Here is an 18,429-nt window from a genome sequence, read left to right as displayed (position 1 = left end):
TCGTCACTATATATTTAGTATGTAACTTGCATTCTTATCTCATAATATATATGATATATATATATATGTGTGTGTGTGTGTACTTATAAGATAATTCCATCATCGATTTTGTAAACTATGATTATAATTAAATTCGATTATGTTTGATAGCTATTATTTGGAATTTTTGTATATATATATATTTATGTATAGAAAATTGAATGAAAGAAATAAATTAAAAATAAATAGTTAAAAAATTTTAATTATTTATTTCTTTTAACTATTGATAGATCTTGATGAATAAAATCCAAAGATATGAATTTTAAAATTGGAATTCATAATATTAAAAATTATATATATTTAATTATATATTTTTATTATATATTTTATTATTATATATTTTTATTATATATTTATTAATTATATATTTTTAAAAATGACTATCATTTATATGTTTACTGAATTGTTTATTGAATCGAATCGATGATTATATAAATAAAGTATATCATATTCGTAAAACTATAGATAATGAGATTTTTAATCATATATAGAAATATTCCACAGAAAATTAATTTCTAATTAAATTTTTATTTATTGAAAACAAGTTTGATTTATATTTCATTTACAAGTATAGCTTTATGAATTACGAAAATTTATATTAATATTGGATTATATTTATAATTTATAATTTTTAACAATATAAATTTTTAAAATTAAATTTTTTTTAAAATTAATAATTATTTTTTAAAATTAATATTTTTTAAAACTCATCAAAATCCAAATAACTAATAAAAAAATACATAAAAAATAAATAATCTAAACTTTAATCAAAAGATATTCATTTATTTTATTTGTAAATTAAATATTAATCGATATTTAATTATTTATTATCTAATTATTTCTAATATCTAATTATTAGACTTTATATAAAATTAAGAATTCATATAAAATATATTGAACTTAACATTAGAATTGATTCAACAGGATTTAACAGATTGTTAATATTAATATTTTTGCGGAAAATTAATTTTTAGAATTAGTTTTTATACGGGGAAAAACCTATCATATCTGATCAAGGTTATATATGCTGACGTATTATTAGAATAAATAATTTTGATGTTCGGTGAGTACATGAACGTCGTAAAAGTTGTACTCAAAGTTTGTTTTATTTTTATATTTTTTATATAATTTTTTAATATCTAATATGTTAATTATTTCTAATAAATATTTGAATTGTGTGATAATTTTCTAATAACATAATGCCTGAAATTTACGAGAATTATACAACTTTAGAATCTATTTCTGAAGACCAAAACTTTTTTTCTTATGGATATGGTAATTATCAATTTGTTTTTAATTTTTATAATTAATTTTATTTTAAACAAATATTTTACAAAGTAGTGACATTTTACAATAATAAATAAAAAATATATATCATTTTTTTTAAGCAATGAACAATCAAGATATTTGTAGTCCTTTGCATGGATCTCAAGCAACAACAAGTATTAATTCACCTATGTCTACTGTATTGTCACCATTATCAGATTCTGAATTTTTATCATTAAAGAATGCAATAAGTATATTTTGTAATATTTAATTTTCTTTATATTAAAGTATTATAAAATATATTTTATTATTTTTCTTTAAGTTATTGAAACACCATATATAACAATTTTGGAACAACCAGTAGATAAATTTAGATTTCGATATAAGTCAGAAATGGTAGGAACACATGGAAGTTTAATGGGTTCAAGTAATAATAATAATCGTCGTAAAAATGCACCAACAGTACAAGTATGTATATAATTATAATAATAATTATTTGACATTATTTGATATTATAATAATATATAATTTATTAATAATTATTTAATATTAGTAAAATAATTTTGAATTTTTAAAAGTTATATAATAAATAAATAACTTTGATATTTTATATAGTTACATAAATATCCAGATAATGCAATAATACGATGTACATTAGTTACATCTGATGAACATCAAAGAATTCCTCATCCTCATAAATTAGTTCATAGAGATGGTCTGGATTGTGATGATCCACATGATGTTAAAGTATCTGCAGAAAATGAATATGTTGCAACGTATGCTATAATATTTATTCATTAATTTTATAAAATTAAGATTTATTAAAATTAAATTATTAATTATATTTATTATTCTATCCTTATTTTCTATTTTATTTTATTTATTTATCATTAATATGTTATTTAGATTTCATGGAATGGCAATTATACATACAGCAAAAAAGTATATTAGAGATGAACTTATAAGAAAGATTAAAAGAAATACTTTGGAAATAAAGAAACGCGAAAATATAAATGCTACTCTTAGTACTATAGAAGAAGCACATGTATTTTATTTTATCATTTATTAATTATCATTTAATAGTCATATTGTAATTAAGTCTTAAATCAAATAATCATTTTATTTTAAAGATTAAATCTGATGCAGATCGCTATCAAAAATATGTGAATTTGAATAGTGTTGCATTATGCTTTCAAGCATTTATCTTGGATCAAAATGAAATTATGAGACCAATAACAAATCCTATATATTCACATCCTATTAATAATCTCAGTAAGTAAAAAAATAAGTTTATTTAGATATAAATAATTTCATGATTTGTTATAAAATAATCTATATATATCTACATATTTAATGAGATTTAATTCAAATTTGTTATAATATATATATAAGAGATATGAAATCATTATATTGTTAATTCATAGAATTTTCTTTTATCAAAAAAGATAAAATTATTGATACTATTAGAATAAATAACTAACAAAAAATAAAAAATTTTCTATGATTAAAATCAAAAAAAGAAAAAAATTTCTATTTAATAATTGATAAGATAAAAATTTTTATGAAGTTTTTATAAAAATTTTTAAGAAATTTTTTGTAAAAATCAACAAAAACTAATAATTATAAGATTATATATTATAAGATTATATTTTTTTAATTTTCTAAAATCATTGAAATAATTTACAATTTTTCTATTTTATTATTATTTTTATTTTAAATAGATTAAAATATATTTCAATTTAAATAAAATCATAGACATCAAGTAAGTGTAAAAGTGATTGATTTAATATAAAATGATTTATAATTTCAAGAAAATAATTTCAAAAAAATAACAAAAAAAAATTTTAAATATGTAAAATATTAAAAATATAAAAATTTTAAATATATATAATTTTACAGAAAGTGCATTAACAGGAGAACTTAAAATATGCAGAATTGATAAACATACTAGCAGTGTTGAAGGAGCTGAAGAAGTATTTATACTTGTAGAGAAAGTTGGAAAAAGTAATTTATTAACAATTTATTAATGTATATGTTCAAAATATAAAAAACAGTTATTATTAATTTAATACTTTTATTTATACAATAATTAATTTAATATTTTTTATTACAGAAAATATTAAAGTAAAATTTTTCGAATTAAATGAGGATGATTATGAAATTTGGTGTGATTATGGACGCTTTTCAGAATTGGATGTTCATCATCAATATGCTATTGTATTTCGGTATAATAATATATTAAAAATAGATAATCTTTATATTTTTTTAATGATTATAAAAAATAAATATAATGTTATAAAAGATTTTCTTAATATTATCAATTATTTTATTTTTTTTATGATTTCTATAATAATAGTTAAGAATAGAAACAGATATTATCAATTTAAGTTGATATTTATTTTTCCAATTATTAAAATATTTCAACTTATACAATTCAATATTATTTAGATACATATTGTCATAACATAATATTATTTTTTTAACATAATATTAAATTTTTTGTATTTATTTGGACATGATTTTTATAAAAGAAATTTTAATAACTATTACCAAGTTTTCAATAATATATTGATATAATTATTTTAATTAATATCAATATATATAATTTTAAAATTTTTTTATAGAACTCCACCATATAGAGATCTTAATATTACTACACCAAAAGAAGTTTTTATACAATTAGAACGACCATCTGATGGAGATTGTTCTGAACCAGTAAAGTTTACTTATAAACCAAGTGATAGAATTATAGGTAAATTATATATATATATATATTATAAATTTAAAGGAAATTTAAAGCTTAAACCTTATAAATATGTTTATAGGTAGAAAACGACAACGAATATCTCATTCTGGAAGCTCAGAATTATCATTTATATTACCAATTTCTAATTATAGTGAAAATGAAAATATATCAGATATTTTAAATAATTCTACAGAAATAAAAAAAATATTATCCGAAGGTATTACATCACCAAAATGCAAAGAATTTCTTAAAAATATGGATGTCGACAGTAAGTCAATTACAATTTCTTTACAATTTTTTACATCTTAAATATAAAATTTATTTTAAAAAATTTGATTTACATTTTTTTTGTAGATTATTTAAAATTCTTTGATAATGAAGAAAATATGCTAATTACTGATGGTCCTTCAACTGTGCAAGTAAATATTTTTTTTATTTTTAATTTATATATTAATTAATTTATATATATTTTTGCAAATATTATTTACATAATATTTTTAATAATATATAAATAAATAATATTGAATGAATAATCCTCCTTTTATTAGAATCAAGATGATATTATGTTTGCTAAAAATGTACTTACTAAAGTTATACAATACATGAAAATGGATTTAAAAAATGTAGAAGAATATATTCAAAAATTATTTAAAGATCGATCGACATATGGAGATTCTCCATTGCATGCAGCACTTCGATATGGTCAACGAGATATCGTGAAATACTTTTTAATGTTAATAAGTTCTAATAAAGATTGTAAAGCAATCGTTAATGGACAAAATAGTTCTGGAAAAGTAAATATTTTCTAAAAATTTATTTTCTTTTTATTTACTTTAATTTTTATTTAATTTATTTATTAAATATTTTATATTCATTTTAAATTAATTTATATATAAGAATATTTTTATTACATATTTAATATATTTTAATGAATAGATAATTTTTTGTTTAGACTCCATTGCATTATGCTATTTTACAAAATCAACCAGAAATAACAAAAGCATTACTTATGCTTGGAGCTGATCCAAATCGAACAGATGATCATGGATTTTCTGCATTACATACAGCTGTAAAAAGTAAATTGAATTATTGAAAAATAAAATATAAATTCAATTAAAAACACGATATTAAAATAAATTTTAATAAATAAAATAAAATAATAAAAAAGAAATATAAGAAAGAATATCTACATAATTTAGGAAAAAGTTTTTCTTAAAAAATTTTTCAAATACACATTTAATTATTTTAATGTAATTCATTTTAGTTCCTGAAGCTGGTGCATGTGTTGATGTGTTATTATTCGAAAAAAGAACTGACATTGAAGCATACAATGATGGATGGATGCCACTACATCTTGCAGCAAAAGCAGGGTCATATGATGCTGTGTGCTCACTTATTCATGCAGGTGTAGATGTAAATAATACTGATAGGTTTTATGGTCGAACAGCATTACATATAGCTGTTGAAGGTGGACATACGAATATAGTTGAATATTTACTTAAAAAGGTTATTTAATATTTTAATAGAAATTATCCAATTATACAAAGATTATCTATTTATATATATATATAAATATAATTATCTATTTTTAATATAAATATATTATTATTTACAGACAAATATATCTGTAAATAAAAGAAACTTGAGTGGAAATACTGCTTTACATACTGCAGTTGTATATACGGGAGTTGAAGCAAAAGAATTATGTGCATTATTACTACAACATGGTGCAGATCCACATATTCGAAATCATAATCGAGAATCAAATAATGTACATTATTTTTTTTATTTTTTTTTATATAATTTTTTTAATTTTTTTAATTATTGATTCAAAATATATTTTTTATGAAATTTCTTTAATAGCTAGATAAAAAGAAAGAGTCTCATATCAAAATAAAAGTTGAAGTAGATGCAGAAGATGAAAAAGCAGATGAAGTTATTGGACAATCATCATTTGATTTGGCTAAAAATAAACCAGATGTAATTATTATTATATTCATATATATTATTTTACAATAAATAAATTCAAATAAAATTAGTCAATGAAAACATTAAATTAAATATTAAAATATATACAATATATAATTTTAATCAAATATTTTTTTTTTATAGATTTTGCAACTTTTTAATAGACAATATGAAGAAACAACAAACGAAATGTGTTCAGTTACTACAAAATTAGAATTAAAGGATGAAGATTCAGAGATAAATTGGTTAAATAATGAACATAAAGAAAAATTATCTATACTTTTAGATAAAACACAAGGTTGGCGAAAACTTGCAAAACATTTAAATGTTGAATATTTGTTAAAAACATTCCAGAATAATTCAACAAGTCCATCATTATTTCTTTTAAATTATATTGATGTAAGTAGTTATAAATAATAATAATATTATACTATTATAACTATTGTGAAATTTTATATAATAAAAAAAAATTTGTTAGGTGGAAGCATCTTTATCAGTGAAAGAAATACAAATAATATTAAAAAAAATTGGAGAGAAAGAAGCAGTAGAATATATAAATGAAATTGTATCTATGTATTCATAAAATAAATCTGTTTTTAAATATATTTCTATAATATATTATACTTCTAATCAGTATCATTTAAAATACATGAAAAAAATTAAAAAAAAATAAAATAAAAATTTTTAATGAATACACAAATATAAAATATTTAAATATTTAATTATATGTTCTTCCTATTATAATTCAATCAAATTTTTTTATTAAAATAATTTATAAAGATTTAGAATTATAGTAATTAGTGTGATTTATCATGTTGTCATATAAGATAATATATATGTACGATTTACTTAACCAAAAAATTATGTACTTGTTATCATTCCAATCTATCATTTTTGTAGTTTAAAAATTCGAATTTTATAGATTTTAAAAAATTTGTTATGTTGCAACACTGAATGTTTTTTGAAAATATCCTAAGTACATATATTTATGTATTTATATTCAGAATAGAAAATTTTTTTTATAAATAAAGTGTGAATTGAGAAATTTACAGAACAGCTGTTACGCGTAGTATATTATTTACATCTATACAAAAAGATTGTTGACATTTATTTTGTTTATGTTTTATTATATTTTTCTTCCAATTTTAAGTATAAATACAATTTATATTATAATTATCAAATTTAAATATTATTATGAGTTATATATTAACGGAAAGTGAATCATTTTTAAGTTTGTGAAAAAATATTGTGTTGTTTCGAAATATTAAGATAAAAGTATTATTTTTAAAAAATAATAATTAATTGGAAACAGAAAATGGATAAATTAAAAAGAGCTTTAAGTGGCAATGACCAATGTGATGAAGAAAGTGGTATTATTACTCAGGTAATTAATATTAAAATTGTATAATTTTTAGTAATATAAACTTTTTAAAATGCATATAATTTGATTTGATTTATATAAAATTATTATTTTGATGCATACAATTTTTAATGGAAGACTGATGTGGATTTTATGGTAAGCTTATAAATTAAAAAAAAAAAAATAAAATTGTATATGTTTTTGATAATAATATATTTTAATATACTGAAATTTTTACATTAAAATAAATTATATATATTTTTGTTCTTTATAGGTTATGGATCAAACTACATTAAGTTGGTCTACTCGAATAAAAGGTTTTGCTATTTGTTTTATTGTTGGTATTCTCTGCTCTTTCCTTGGATCTTTTGCCTTATTTTTACACAAAGGACTTACAGTCTTTGCTGTATTTTATACTATAGGAAATATCATTTCATTAGCAAGGTAGAATAATATATTGAAATTAAATATTCTTATATTTTTACTTAGCTATTTATGATTACATATTTTTTTCTGTTTAACTACCAAAAATTATACTACCATAATATTAAGTAACTTAATAAATTCACTAATATTAATATAATATAATAATTAATATAATAAGAATCATAAAAATTATTTTAACATTATTTGTGTATTATTCAAAATGTAATCGTTTTCCCAATAATCCTTTATTTTATTGTAAACAAATAACAATATTTTTGAATAAAAAATATTTTTTATTTTATTCATAGCACATGCTTTTTAATGGGTCCATTCAATCAATTTAAAAAGATGTTTGCACCAACAAGAGTAATTGCAACTATTTTAGTATTTATATCAATTGCAATAACTTTATTTGCAGCTTTACATGTAAGTATAATATATATATATATAAATATTTATAACATATAAATATTTTTTTTAAATATAACAAAATTTAACGCAATTAACATGCATATTTTTAGCTAAAGAATGCTGGATTGGCTCTTTTATTTATAATTATTCAATCATTGGCAATGACTTGGTATTCTTTGTCTTATATTCCCTACGCACGTGATGCTGTTAAAAAAACTCTGGAGACATGTATCACATGAAAATACTTGCAATATCTTTAATAAAATGTCTCACTTAATAAACATGTTGAAATTTATATACTGTTATTTTATATTATGCAAAATATGAAGTAAAATATGAAACTGACTTAAAGCACAATATAATATTTATTGAATAGAAATTCTAACAATTATAAGTACATAAATATACCTCATATATATAATAAGATATTTTTAAAAATATATATTTAATATTGTAATATTTTTTTTAATATTATAAGTACTAAGTTTATATGAAATATATTATATTCTTATAGTATTACTTTTTTAATATTTATTATATATTTTTTGTACAATATGAATAATTTTGTACATTAAATATCAAATTATTTGTGATAAATTTCTATTATATGCATTTTATATTTATATTTTATATAGATATATGTATGATTATATTAATTATTAATATAATTAACAATAATATTACATTGATAATAATAATTTACTTTTTTAATTTATTTTTTAGAATGTAAATAATAAAAAATTATAAAATTAAATATTATAAATTTAATATAAATATAAATGATTATATCATAAAAATTGAAATATTTATTTATTATTTATTATTTATTATTTATTATTTATTATTTATTATTTATTATTTATTATTTATTGCTAGTTTATATTAATTTATCAAGTTGAAATTTTTAAAAGTATTTTAATTAAAATTAATCATTTTATAAACTTGTTTATAAACTTGCGAGTTTTTATGATTACTTCAAATCATAAATGGAAGTCATTTGTTTTCTATGTTTTTATTAGATAAATCTTTGAAAAATTTTGAAAAAATTTATATCATATAGCATTTTCAAACATTCAAAATTATAATTAGAATAAAGAATTTAAGCAACCATTTGTGGAATACATTATTATTGTAAATATATAAAATGAAAAATTTGATTTTCTTCAAAAATTCCTGAATATTAATATCTGTATTAAGAAAATTTAATTTTTTAAAATTTTAATGATTTCAAAAAATAATAAAATAAATAGATTATTTTAAGGAATATATGAAATTTATAATTATAAATAGTATTTTCTTATTAGTTGATTCTAATTTAAAAATTGAACGTTGAATGTTGAATGACCAATCATATATCATCATAATTGCAACCACCAATCATAATTCAATATGTTATTGCGTCATATACAAATGAAAGTTCTAATTGGATGAAGATATAAACAATAATTTCTTTTACGTCCTTCGATCAACAGCAACAGGTTCTAAGTACAAAGAAAATTCTTCAGCAGCCATTGTACCTTTAACGCGCGGGTCGCGATCGGTTCGTTAAGTGTTCGATGGGCTACGTTATATTCTGCACATATTAATATTTATTGACACACTTGCACAGTAAGTAAGAAAAATTTGTTATCTTTAATATATATTTAAAATTATTCCGTAGATAAATGTCATATAATACAGGAAAGAACTGAGAAAAATGAGTAAATAACCGTTAGAAAATATAGATTTAAAATAACTTAATTTTGAATACGATTGTAGTATTATATATGGGTTTATACTGATTTTTTAAGAAGATATCAATCATTAAATATATATTATATTATAAATAAATTGTTAAATGTTTAATTAGTATATAATATATATAAGAGCAACTTTCTTTTTAAATCATAAATTGTGTAATTTTGTTAAAATTGTTATAATTTTTTATATTTTATAATTTTATATTAACGATTTGTACTGTTTATATTTTTACAGAGAAAAATTTATATCCAGTTTTTTTAAGATATAAAAATGCCTGCACCAGAAGCTGATTGTCATAGTCGTAAAGCTAATTTTAAATTTAATAATAAACATGAGGTAAATTAATCATTGTATTGTAAAATGTGTGATATAAAATATATAGTTAATTTCTTATTATATTTTATTTTCTTTATTTGTAAAAATTATTTTTATATATAATATTATATAAATAATTTGTTATTATAGGAAGCACGTAGAAGAAGGAGTGAAATATCAGTAGAATTACGTAAAGCTAGAAAAGATGAGCAATTATTAAAACGACGAAATTTGAATGTAGGCAAAGAATCACAAAATCCTGTGAGTGAAAGTAATCTTTCACCCATTTCTGTATCTATAGAAGAAATTGTCAATGGCATGAAATCTTCAGATCAAACAATTCAACTACAAGCAACACAAGCATGTAGAAAAATGTTAAGCCGAGAAAAGAATCCACCTATAGATATTATGATTCAACGTGGAATTGTTCCACGATGTGTTGAATTTTTAGATTATCATCACAAGTATGGATATAATAATAATTATTTTATTTTTATTTCATAAATTTTTATTATTATTTACATTAAATATTTCTAGTGCTGCATTACAATTTGAAGCAGCATGGGCTCTGACAAATGTTGCATCTGGTACATCAGAGCAAACTCATGTTGTTGTTAAACATGGTGCTATACCAAAATTGGTTGCATTACTTAAATCTGCATCACCTAATGTTGCTGAACAAGCTGTATGGGCACTTGGTAATATTGCTGGAGATGGTCCAGCAGCTCGAGATCTTGTTCTTGGATATGATGCTATGCCACTTTTACTAGAATTAATTAAGCCTGATACTTCTGTATGTATAATATATTTTTATTTCAATATAGATATAATAATACTACTATTAAATTTATTATTATAGGTAACATTTACACGTAATATTGTTTGGACATTATCAAATTTGTGTCGTAATAAAAATCCTCCACCTCCATTTGAAATTGTAAGAACTGCTCTTCCAGTGTTAAATCGTTTACTTAGTAATAACGATAAAGATATATTAGGTAAAATCATGATACTTAATTAAAATATTCTATTTATAATAATATATATTCTAAAATAATTATAAACAAATTTTTTTTATTGTAGCTGATGCTTGTTGGGCTCTTTCATATCTTACTGATGGTTCTAATGATAAAATACAAGCGGTTGTTGAATCTGGAGTTATACCAAAACTTGTACAATTACTTACTTCAACTGAAGTGACAGTTTTGACACCTGCACTTCGTGCTGTTGGAAATATAGTTACAGGAAATGATATGCAAACAGATGCAATAATATCAGCAGGTGGTTTGCAACATTTGGGATTATTATTGCAACATCATCGTATCAATATCGTTAAAGAAGCTGCATGGACTATCAGTAATATTACTGCAGGGAACATAGAACAAATTCAACATGTTATAAATGCTGGTTTATTGCCACTTTTAATACATGTTTTAGAATCTGTTAGTAAATTATATTATTTTATTAATTGCAATTATCAAAAAAGTTATTTAATTATATATATAAAATTATATTTTATATATAGGGAGATTTTAAATCTCAAAAAGAGGCAGCATGGGCAGTAACAAATTTAACTTCAGGTGGATCAGTACAACAATTAGCTCAACTAGTACAATTAGGAGTGCTTGCACCATTTTGCAATCTTTTAGAGGCCAAGGATTGGAAAACAATAATTGTTGTTCTTGATGGTCTAACTAATATTTTCAATGCAGCAGAAAAAATGGGAGAAATTGAACGAGTAGCTATTATGATAGAAGAAGTTGGAGGTTTGGATAAATTAGAAGCTCTTCAGCATCATGATGTAGAACAAGTATATCAAAAAGCTACTGCAATGATTGATAACTTCTTCTCAGAACCAGTAAGAAAATTTATAAAAATTTATACATTTAAATAATAATATATACTTTAATAATAAAAATATTCGAATATTATTACGAATATTTTTTTTATAGGAAGCTGAAGAATCAACGTTAACAACACCTACAGCAGCTGATGGTCAATTGGAATTTAAACCAGCTGAAACAGCACAAAAGGGTTTCAATTTTTAAGATTCCATAACCAGTTTTACGTTATTTAATTAATATACTAGTGTGTGTTTCAGTTCTTTTTGTAAATAGGTTTACATTTTTTCGTCGTTGCAAATGAACATTAAAGAAGAATTTTTTGTCCCTTTCATAATGCTTTATTGATATTTTGTGTGTTCCATGACATCAATTTCCATTTAATGTTCCTTTTTATATATAGCTTTAAAATTGCAATTTATTTGTTTATATATATCTTTCATTTCTGATACTATTAGTTTCAGAATTTTTGTTCTGTACGAAATATGTATTTTGCGATATTCTAAAAGTCATTTTTAATATCATTTTATGTTAATATCATTAATATCATGTTTTGCATTTTTTTGAATTTATAATACATAAACATCTATCTTTAGATTTGATCACCGTTAAAATTTTATGTATCAATTATTTTCATTTTTTTCTTTTTATTATACATGTAATTGTCTTGTGATTTGTTAAATTATGTGTCTATAAAATACTATAAGCTACATTTCTTATTACAATTTATATGTATTTTTTAATAAAACTTTGATACAAAAGTTAACATGTATTAATAAGAGTAATTTCAATAATTTTATAATATAATACAATTATAAGCAATTAAACAAGAATGGAGTTTTCAGTTATCTTATATATTTAGAGTATTATAATTTTAAATATTTAATAACTACAAGCTATTATAAAATTAATTTAAAATAAGTCAAATAATTTCTTCTTATTATTCTAATAAGTTTATATAATACATATTTAGTCATTTCAAACTAAACAAAGACTAGATGAAATTGTAACAAATTTCTTACTTATTACGAGTATTTCGTTATTTTATATCATATAATATACTTAATTAAAAAATATTTTTAAATTGGCAAGGTATTCACGTGCATTATTTCACTTTATAATTTTGTTCGCATAATTAAGTACTATTACATAAATATTAATGTGACAAAATATTTATTTAATGTTAGTACTTATATGATTATTTTTACCTAAATAGAACACTTGAAATGTTTCATTTCTTTTGAAGCTTCCATTAGCTGAATTTGCATTTAATAAATACTTGTTTTTAATTTTAAAAATATTATTATCGACCAAGAATAAAATCGCTTTGATCATTTATTAAAAAATGATAAACAAATGCAGCTTTTTTCCGATCAATTGTTGCTTGAACAACTTGAGTACGACTTCTCTGATTTTTATCACCTCTACTTCTTGGTGGATCTCTTAAGAAAATTGATCCAAATATTGTTGCTATGAAATAAATAATTAATAAATTTATAACAAATTTATTACTTTTTTTATATAATAAATAAATAAAAATTTACCAAGAGTTTTAGCATCCAGTTCATTATCTTGAGTATGATTTAATAATTCTTGTAAAAAATAACAAATATAAACAAAAACTGTTCTCCTTATTTCTGGAAGTTGCATTACAATCTATAAAGAAATTTAAATATTAATTTAAAATATTAAGAAACATATATATGTTTCATCAACATGAAAATTTTTTTAAAAATTATAAATCTATATACTTGTTTGCATTGTAAATAATTTGTTGCAGCAGATAAGCACACACTATGCAGGTTGTATGGAATTAAAGGTTCAGCTGTAGACTCTAGAAGTAAAAGTAATGCTTCTGCAACAGAGTGAACACTACCAGCTTTGTAGTTGTTAAGGAATCAAAATTATTGATAATAATGTATAAGATATTGATGTATAAGTCGAATATTCTGATTAGGATACGCATTGGATCTTGACTCCAATTATCTAACCAATCTCTTATAGCTATAATTTCACTGGGAAGTCCGGGTGTTTCAAAAAGTCCCGTCGTTTTTATACCATGTCGATACAACCTATCAACTAAGAGCCATATTTCTTTAGGTATAGCATATGGTTCTTGAGAAAGATTTTTATTATTTTCCTATGATTTGATGAAATAGTAATATTAAGTTAATTGTAGGATTTTAATTTTATTTTTTTTTTTATACATATATACTTATATAATATGCTTACAAGTTCCATTAATCTACCAATAGGAATTTCTCTAATTGGTACTGGAATGTGAACTAAAGCTTCCATTGAAGATCCAAAACAGCTTCTTTCATAGGTACCTAAGAAAATTATATATATATAATAATTATATATATAATCTCATTTTAAAATTATAATAAAAATATTTTTTAAAAGCAATATAATATTGAAATATTACAAACCTGTAACTGTTATAAATATATCCTTTCCTCCTTCCAGATGTAAAATTAAAATATCATATAATTTATCTTCTCCTGAATTTAATTTACATGCTGATCTTTTATCAACATATATTTCAAATCTAGTATCACATTTTTCTCCTAAACATAATAAATAAATAAATTTATAAAATATCCAATTTGATTAAAAAAAAAAAAAAGAAAAAATTATACCTGGTTTTATAAAACCTTTAAATGGTTCTATATCCAACCATTCTTTACAATAACTAGTGTCACCTAATTTTTTTATAAATTCAAATTGAACTGGTACCTATAAATAGTATAAAATAAAATATATTAATAATAATATAAAATATATTAATAAAAAAATAAAGAATACTTCAATACAATAATTAGATTTTATAAAAGTAATAAAATAATAATCTTTTGTTGCACGTAAAAAAACGGATAATTTGATTTATATATATATTTAATTTTATTTTAAACTCTATTATATTACAATAGCGTTAAATAGCGAATTATATGAGGATTATCTATATATATTTTAAAAATTTATTTACTTGGCCAGTATTAGCAATGATAAGTTCTTTGCTACTAGGTTCAAGAAATTTTAGTGTATCAAATATAATTTCTGTTGTATCAACCATCACTTGTGGTAAAAATTCGTTTTCTAATTTATCAAGTTTTTTCATAACTTCTTCGTGGATTTTACGATATTTTGCCATATCTATGATTCTAATCTATAAATTGAAAGATATGATAAATTAAAAAATTTAAATAAAATTTTTTGTTTTACTAATTTTTTGTACTATTCAAAAATATTTATATTTACCTGAGAATCAAAAATTGCACTAACTGGTTTATGATCTGAAATTTTTAATTCAGTATGACTTCTATAATCTATTGATGTAATTGCTTCGCCTTTCCATAATATACGATCACACCATGCTGGTGCTCTACCTTTTTCACTATGATTGATATTTATATTTAATAAACAATATTTAAATTCACAAAGAAAAATTCAAAATATATTTATAAAACCTTGAATCCCAATTATCAGTGCCTGGATCATATTTATATGTTGGTTTAAATGTAATTTCTGCTTCTTGAAATCCTTGTAAAACGCGGCCTAGTCGCCGTTGTTGACCTAATTGATCTAAAGCTAAGACAGCAGAATAATTTTCTTCATCTATATATTGTTTAGCGACCATGACATCCATTTCAGTTATTCGATAGTTCAGGTCTCCTAACCAATAGATCTGGCTATTTATAAAATTTTTATATTTTTAATTACATAATTTCATACTATATACTTTGAAATATAATATTTGAGTAGGATACTTACTCATGATCTTTAAAATTTTTAGGCGGAACATATTTTGTAAAAGATAATCGCGCACATATATCTGCATAATCTTGATTTCGTCTTTCATATTCTTCACAATGTGCTGCTAAATGAGCATTAACAAAACAAATAGATGTATTATGAATAGAACAACTTACTGCTACACCTCCTTTATTACCCTGATAAGATTAAATTTGTTAAAATAATTTAATATCGAATTTTAAACTTTTCTATCATTTATAAAATATTATAAATATAAATATTATAATAAAAATAAATATTACCATTTTACCCATGATGCCAGTACCTACTGTATCAACTGATACATCTTTTATGTATGGTACATGATTATGCAAAGCATATATTAGTAACATCATACCCACTAATCTTACAATAGCTACTTGCTCATAAATACCATTTGGATGAAGAGATTTTGCTACAACTTGTCTATAAATACATAATATAAAAATATAAAAAAATAATATTAAAATATTGTTTAATATGTATATACAAATGTAATTGTTTTACCTCCATTCTTCTTCTCTTGGAGTGTCATTAAAAAGAAATGCTTCTTTAGTTAAATCTAATTCTTGAAATCCAATTGCATATACATCAGGAGGTGTCTTATCATAACTCAACCATCTATGCAATTTAATACCATTTGGTGGTTGGCCATTTACATTCCATGTACCAATAAATATACTAAAATAAATTATAAATATATATAACACTATAAATATATTATAAATTCTATAATAAATTATTTAGAAATTTATAATAAAATTATATATTATATAATACTATAAAATAAAATTATATAATATTTTACATAATGTATGAAAAAAATAAAACAAACCGAAATGTTTTACTGTATGTATAATCATCCTCTTTGCATGCCATTTGATATCGTACTGCTGACTCCCTAGCAGCTACTGGTGATTTGCCAGAAGCAATACTACGTCTTGTTACAACTAGAACTGGACTTTCTAAATCTACCAGCTATACAAGATATTTTTAAATTTTCATTATTAATTTTTAAATAAATGTAAAAATTACAATATAAAATCTACTAACAGGATCAGTATTATCTTGTACTTCTTCATTGATATTGGAATTTAAGTTACGTGTATTTCCTGTTAATTTTTGGATCCATAAAAATTCTGATGCTGAATTCTTAGTTTTTTGATATACTGTAATGATTGAAAAACATGTTTATATACATTATTATATAAATAATTATTAACATATTTTTACCTTCTATAGCTCTAAATATTTCAGATACTAAGGAACTAGTTACTACTCCAGGTCTCATTTCAAATATTAAATGTAATTTTCTTGATGTTACATTAAGATAAACATCTAAACTATCTTGTTGTTTGTCATCAGTATCTAATAAATAATATTTATTATTAATATATAAAAATATTTTAACATTAATTTGTAACTATACAATTGAATATTAAATATATAAATAATAAATAATAAATTACATACTTATATTACATTTAAAATCTTGATCAATAGGCAATACTCTTTCTATGGTAAGATCACTATAAACTTGAGGGGGTGTTCTTGAAGTAATTAAAATAACTAATGCATGAGTGGTTCCTTTGTTAAGAAGTGCTATAATCCGTGCAGCTTTAACCCAACCTTGTATCAATGATGCTTCCATTGCCTTCTTATATGATTAAAGATTTATAGATTCATATCTTATATATACTTTTTAAAAATAAAGGAAGTAATTAATTTTTGTTTTCCAATTAAAAGGATACAATTATTACAGTCTCTCCTGAGACAAATTTTGATTGTACAATCATTGATTGTTCTGATGATGACATGTTTATCAATAAAATGTTATTTTCCAAAATTTTTAATATAAGATTCTGATATGATGTATGTATATGAAGACTAATATAAATATAAATATAAATATAAAATATTAATATTCATTATTGAAATATATTTGTTATTTAATATTTGTAACTGAGAATAGAATATATTCTTATTTTTTTATATTAACAATAATAAAGAAATAATTATAATAATACATATAATATAACTTTTAAAACTAGATAAAATAATTAATTTCTGTTAATAAAATTTCGTTCTAAAATATTTTTTCCTTTTAATCGAAATATTACCTTATCTTATTTGTATTGAATATCAAGAATCACTGCATTTTTTCGATAAAAATCATTATTTCTTTCTAAAATATATTCCAATGTTACTATTAAATAACTTATATTATATACTTTAATTTATCACTGAATGAATAAAAATGACAAAGTACAATAATTGACATTAGGCATGATTTTGTATTCCTCGTGTGTCAAAGAAATCAGTAGATAGTTTTGTAGCTTTTTTTTTTAATGGGATATATGTATATTATATGTGTGTGTGTATGTGTGTGTGTTACTCTATAAAAATGTTACATGAAAATGAAGCATTTTCATGAAATGAGAAAAATAAAAAAACTTTCTGTTAAATTTGATATAAATCGATTAAATATTTTTATTTGTTTTTTATGAAGTAAAATATTGTTA

At 20.9% G+C, this 18,429-nt stretch overlaps 4 protein-coding genes across 14 annotated transcripts; 3 read left to right on the top strand and 1 right to left on the bottom strand.

The window, feature by feature from the left end:
* The first annotated feature begins 1,012 nt into the window (after positions 1-1,012).
* Positions 1,013-7,075, top strand: LOC552247 (nuclear factor NF-kappa-B p100 subunit). Of its 5 annotated transcripts, none has more exons than XM_026444177.1 (19): positions 1,013-1,102; positions 1,273-1,314; positions 1,428-1,556; positions 1,628-1,773; positions 1,921-2,081; positions 2,212-2,350; positions 2,436-2,577; positions 3,205-3,309; positions 3,419-3,530; positions 3,930-4,057; positions 4,131-4,319; positions 4,406-4,470; positions 4,600-4,845; positions 5,004-5,127; positions 5,316-5,557; positions 5,667-5,822; positions 5,915-6,031; positions 6,164-6,418; positions 6,498-7,075. In XM_026444177.1, the coding sequence occupies exons 1-19, from the start codon at positions 1,096-1,098 to the stop codon at positions 6,600-6,602; spliced, it is 2,610 nt and encodes an 869-aa protein (XP_026299962.1). In that variant the 5' UTR covers positions 1,013-1,095; the 3' UTR covers positions 6,603-7,075. The 5 variants fall into 5 exon arrangements, with proteins under 5 accessions (XP_026299962.1, XP_026299963.1, XP_026299964.1 ...); XM_026444178.1 differs by having other exon boundaries at positions 1,014-1,102; positions 1,428-1,552; positions 1,627-1,773; XM_026444176.1 differs by having other exon boundaries at positions 1,085-1,314; positions 1,428-1,552; positions 1,627-1,773.
* A 129-nt stretch (positions 7,076-7,204) lies between these two features.
* LOC552268 (vesicle transport protein SFT2B) lies at positions 7,205-8,511 on the top strand. Of its 2 annotated transcripts, XM_006562218.3 has the most exons (5): positions 7,205-7,403; positions 7,518-7,535; positions 7,654-7,823; positions 8,114-8,231; positions 8,327-8,511. In XM_006562218.3, the coding sequence occupies exons 1-5, from the start codon at positions 7,335-7,337 to the stop codon at positions 8,453-8,455; spliced, it is 504 nt and encodes a 167-aa protein (XP_006562281.1). In that variant the 5' UTR covers positions 7,205-7,334; the 3' UTR covers positions 8,456-8,511. The 2 variants fall into 2 exon arrangements, with proteins under 2 accessions (XP_006562281.1, XP_624647.1); XM_624644.5 differs by lacking the exon at positions 7,518-7,535.
* A 1,155-nt stretch (positions 8,512-9,666) lies between these two features.
* On the top strand, positions 9,667-12,873 carry LOC727561 (importin subunit alpha). Of its 2 annotated transcripts, none has more exons than XM_026444185.1 (8): positions 9,667-9,824; positions 10,191-10,292; positions 10,422-10,735; positions 10,809-11,064; positions 11,131-11,269; positions 11,355-11,713; positions 11,797-12,129; positions 12,224-12,873. In XM_026444185.1, the coding sequence occupies exons 2-8, from the start codon at positions 10,227-10,229 to the stop codon at positions 12,317-12,319; spliced, it is 1,563 nt and encodes a 520-aa protein (XP_026299970.1). In that variant the 5' UTR covers positions 9,667-9,824; positions 10,191-10,226; the 3' UTR covers positions 12,320-12,873. The 2 variants fall into 2 exon arrangements, with proteins under 2 accessions (XP_026299970.1, XP_026299971.1); XM_026444186.1 differs by having other exon boundaries at positions 9,706-9,828.
* LOC412731 (type II inositol 1,4,5-trisphosphate 5-phosphatase) lies at positions 12,390-18,257 on the bottom strand. Of its 5 annotated transcripts, none has more exons than XM_026444184.1 (19): positions 18,028-18,257; positions 17,659-17,711; positions 17,381-17,561; positions 17,141-17,275; positions 16,961-17,076; positions 16,743-16,885; positions 16,415-16,588; positions 16,171-16,333; positions 15,887-16,065; positions 15,583-15,804; positions 15,374-15,509; positions 15,102-15,281; positions 14,755-14,851; positions 14,545-14,682; positions 14,345-14,442; positions 14,075-14,252; positions 13,864-13,991; positions 13,657-13,768; positions 12,390-13,582 (listed from the first exon to the last, which is right to left on the bottom strand). In XM_026444184.1, the coding sequence occupies exons 2-19, from the start codon at positions 17,701-17,703 to the stop codon at positions 13,416-13,418; spliced, it is 2,592 nt and encodes an 863-aa protein (XP_026299969.1). In that variant the 5' UTR covers positions 17,704-17,711; positions 18,028-18,257; the 3' UTR covers positions 12,390-13,415. The 5 variants fall into 5 exon arrangements, with proteins under 5 accessions (XP_026299969.1, XP_026299965.1, XP_026299967.1 ...); XM_026444180.1 differs by having other exon boundaries at positions 17,381-17,564; positions 17,659-17,794; positions 18,028-18,254; XM_026444182.1 differs by having other exon boundaries at positions 17,659-17,794; positions 18,028-18,254.
* Between the last annotated feature and the right edge of the window lie 172 nt (positions 18,258-18,429).

This window comes from Apis mellifera, linkage group LG12, assembly GCF_003254395.2.
Source record: "Apis mellifera strain DH4 linkage group LG12, Amel_HAv3.1, whole genome shotgun sequence".
In the NCBI taxonomy this organism is placed as follows: Eukaryota; Metazoa; Arthropoda; class Insecta; order Hymenoptera; family Apidae; genus Apis; species Apis mellifera.
This window is presented reverse-complemented; position numbering and strand designations above follow the sequence as displayed.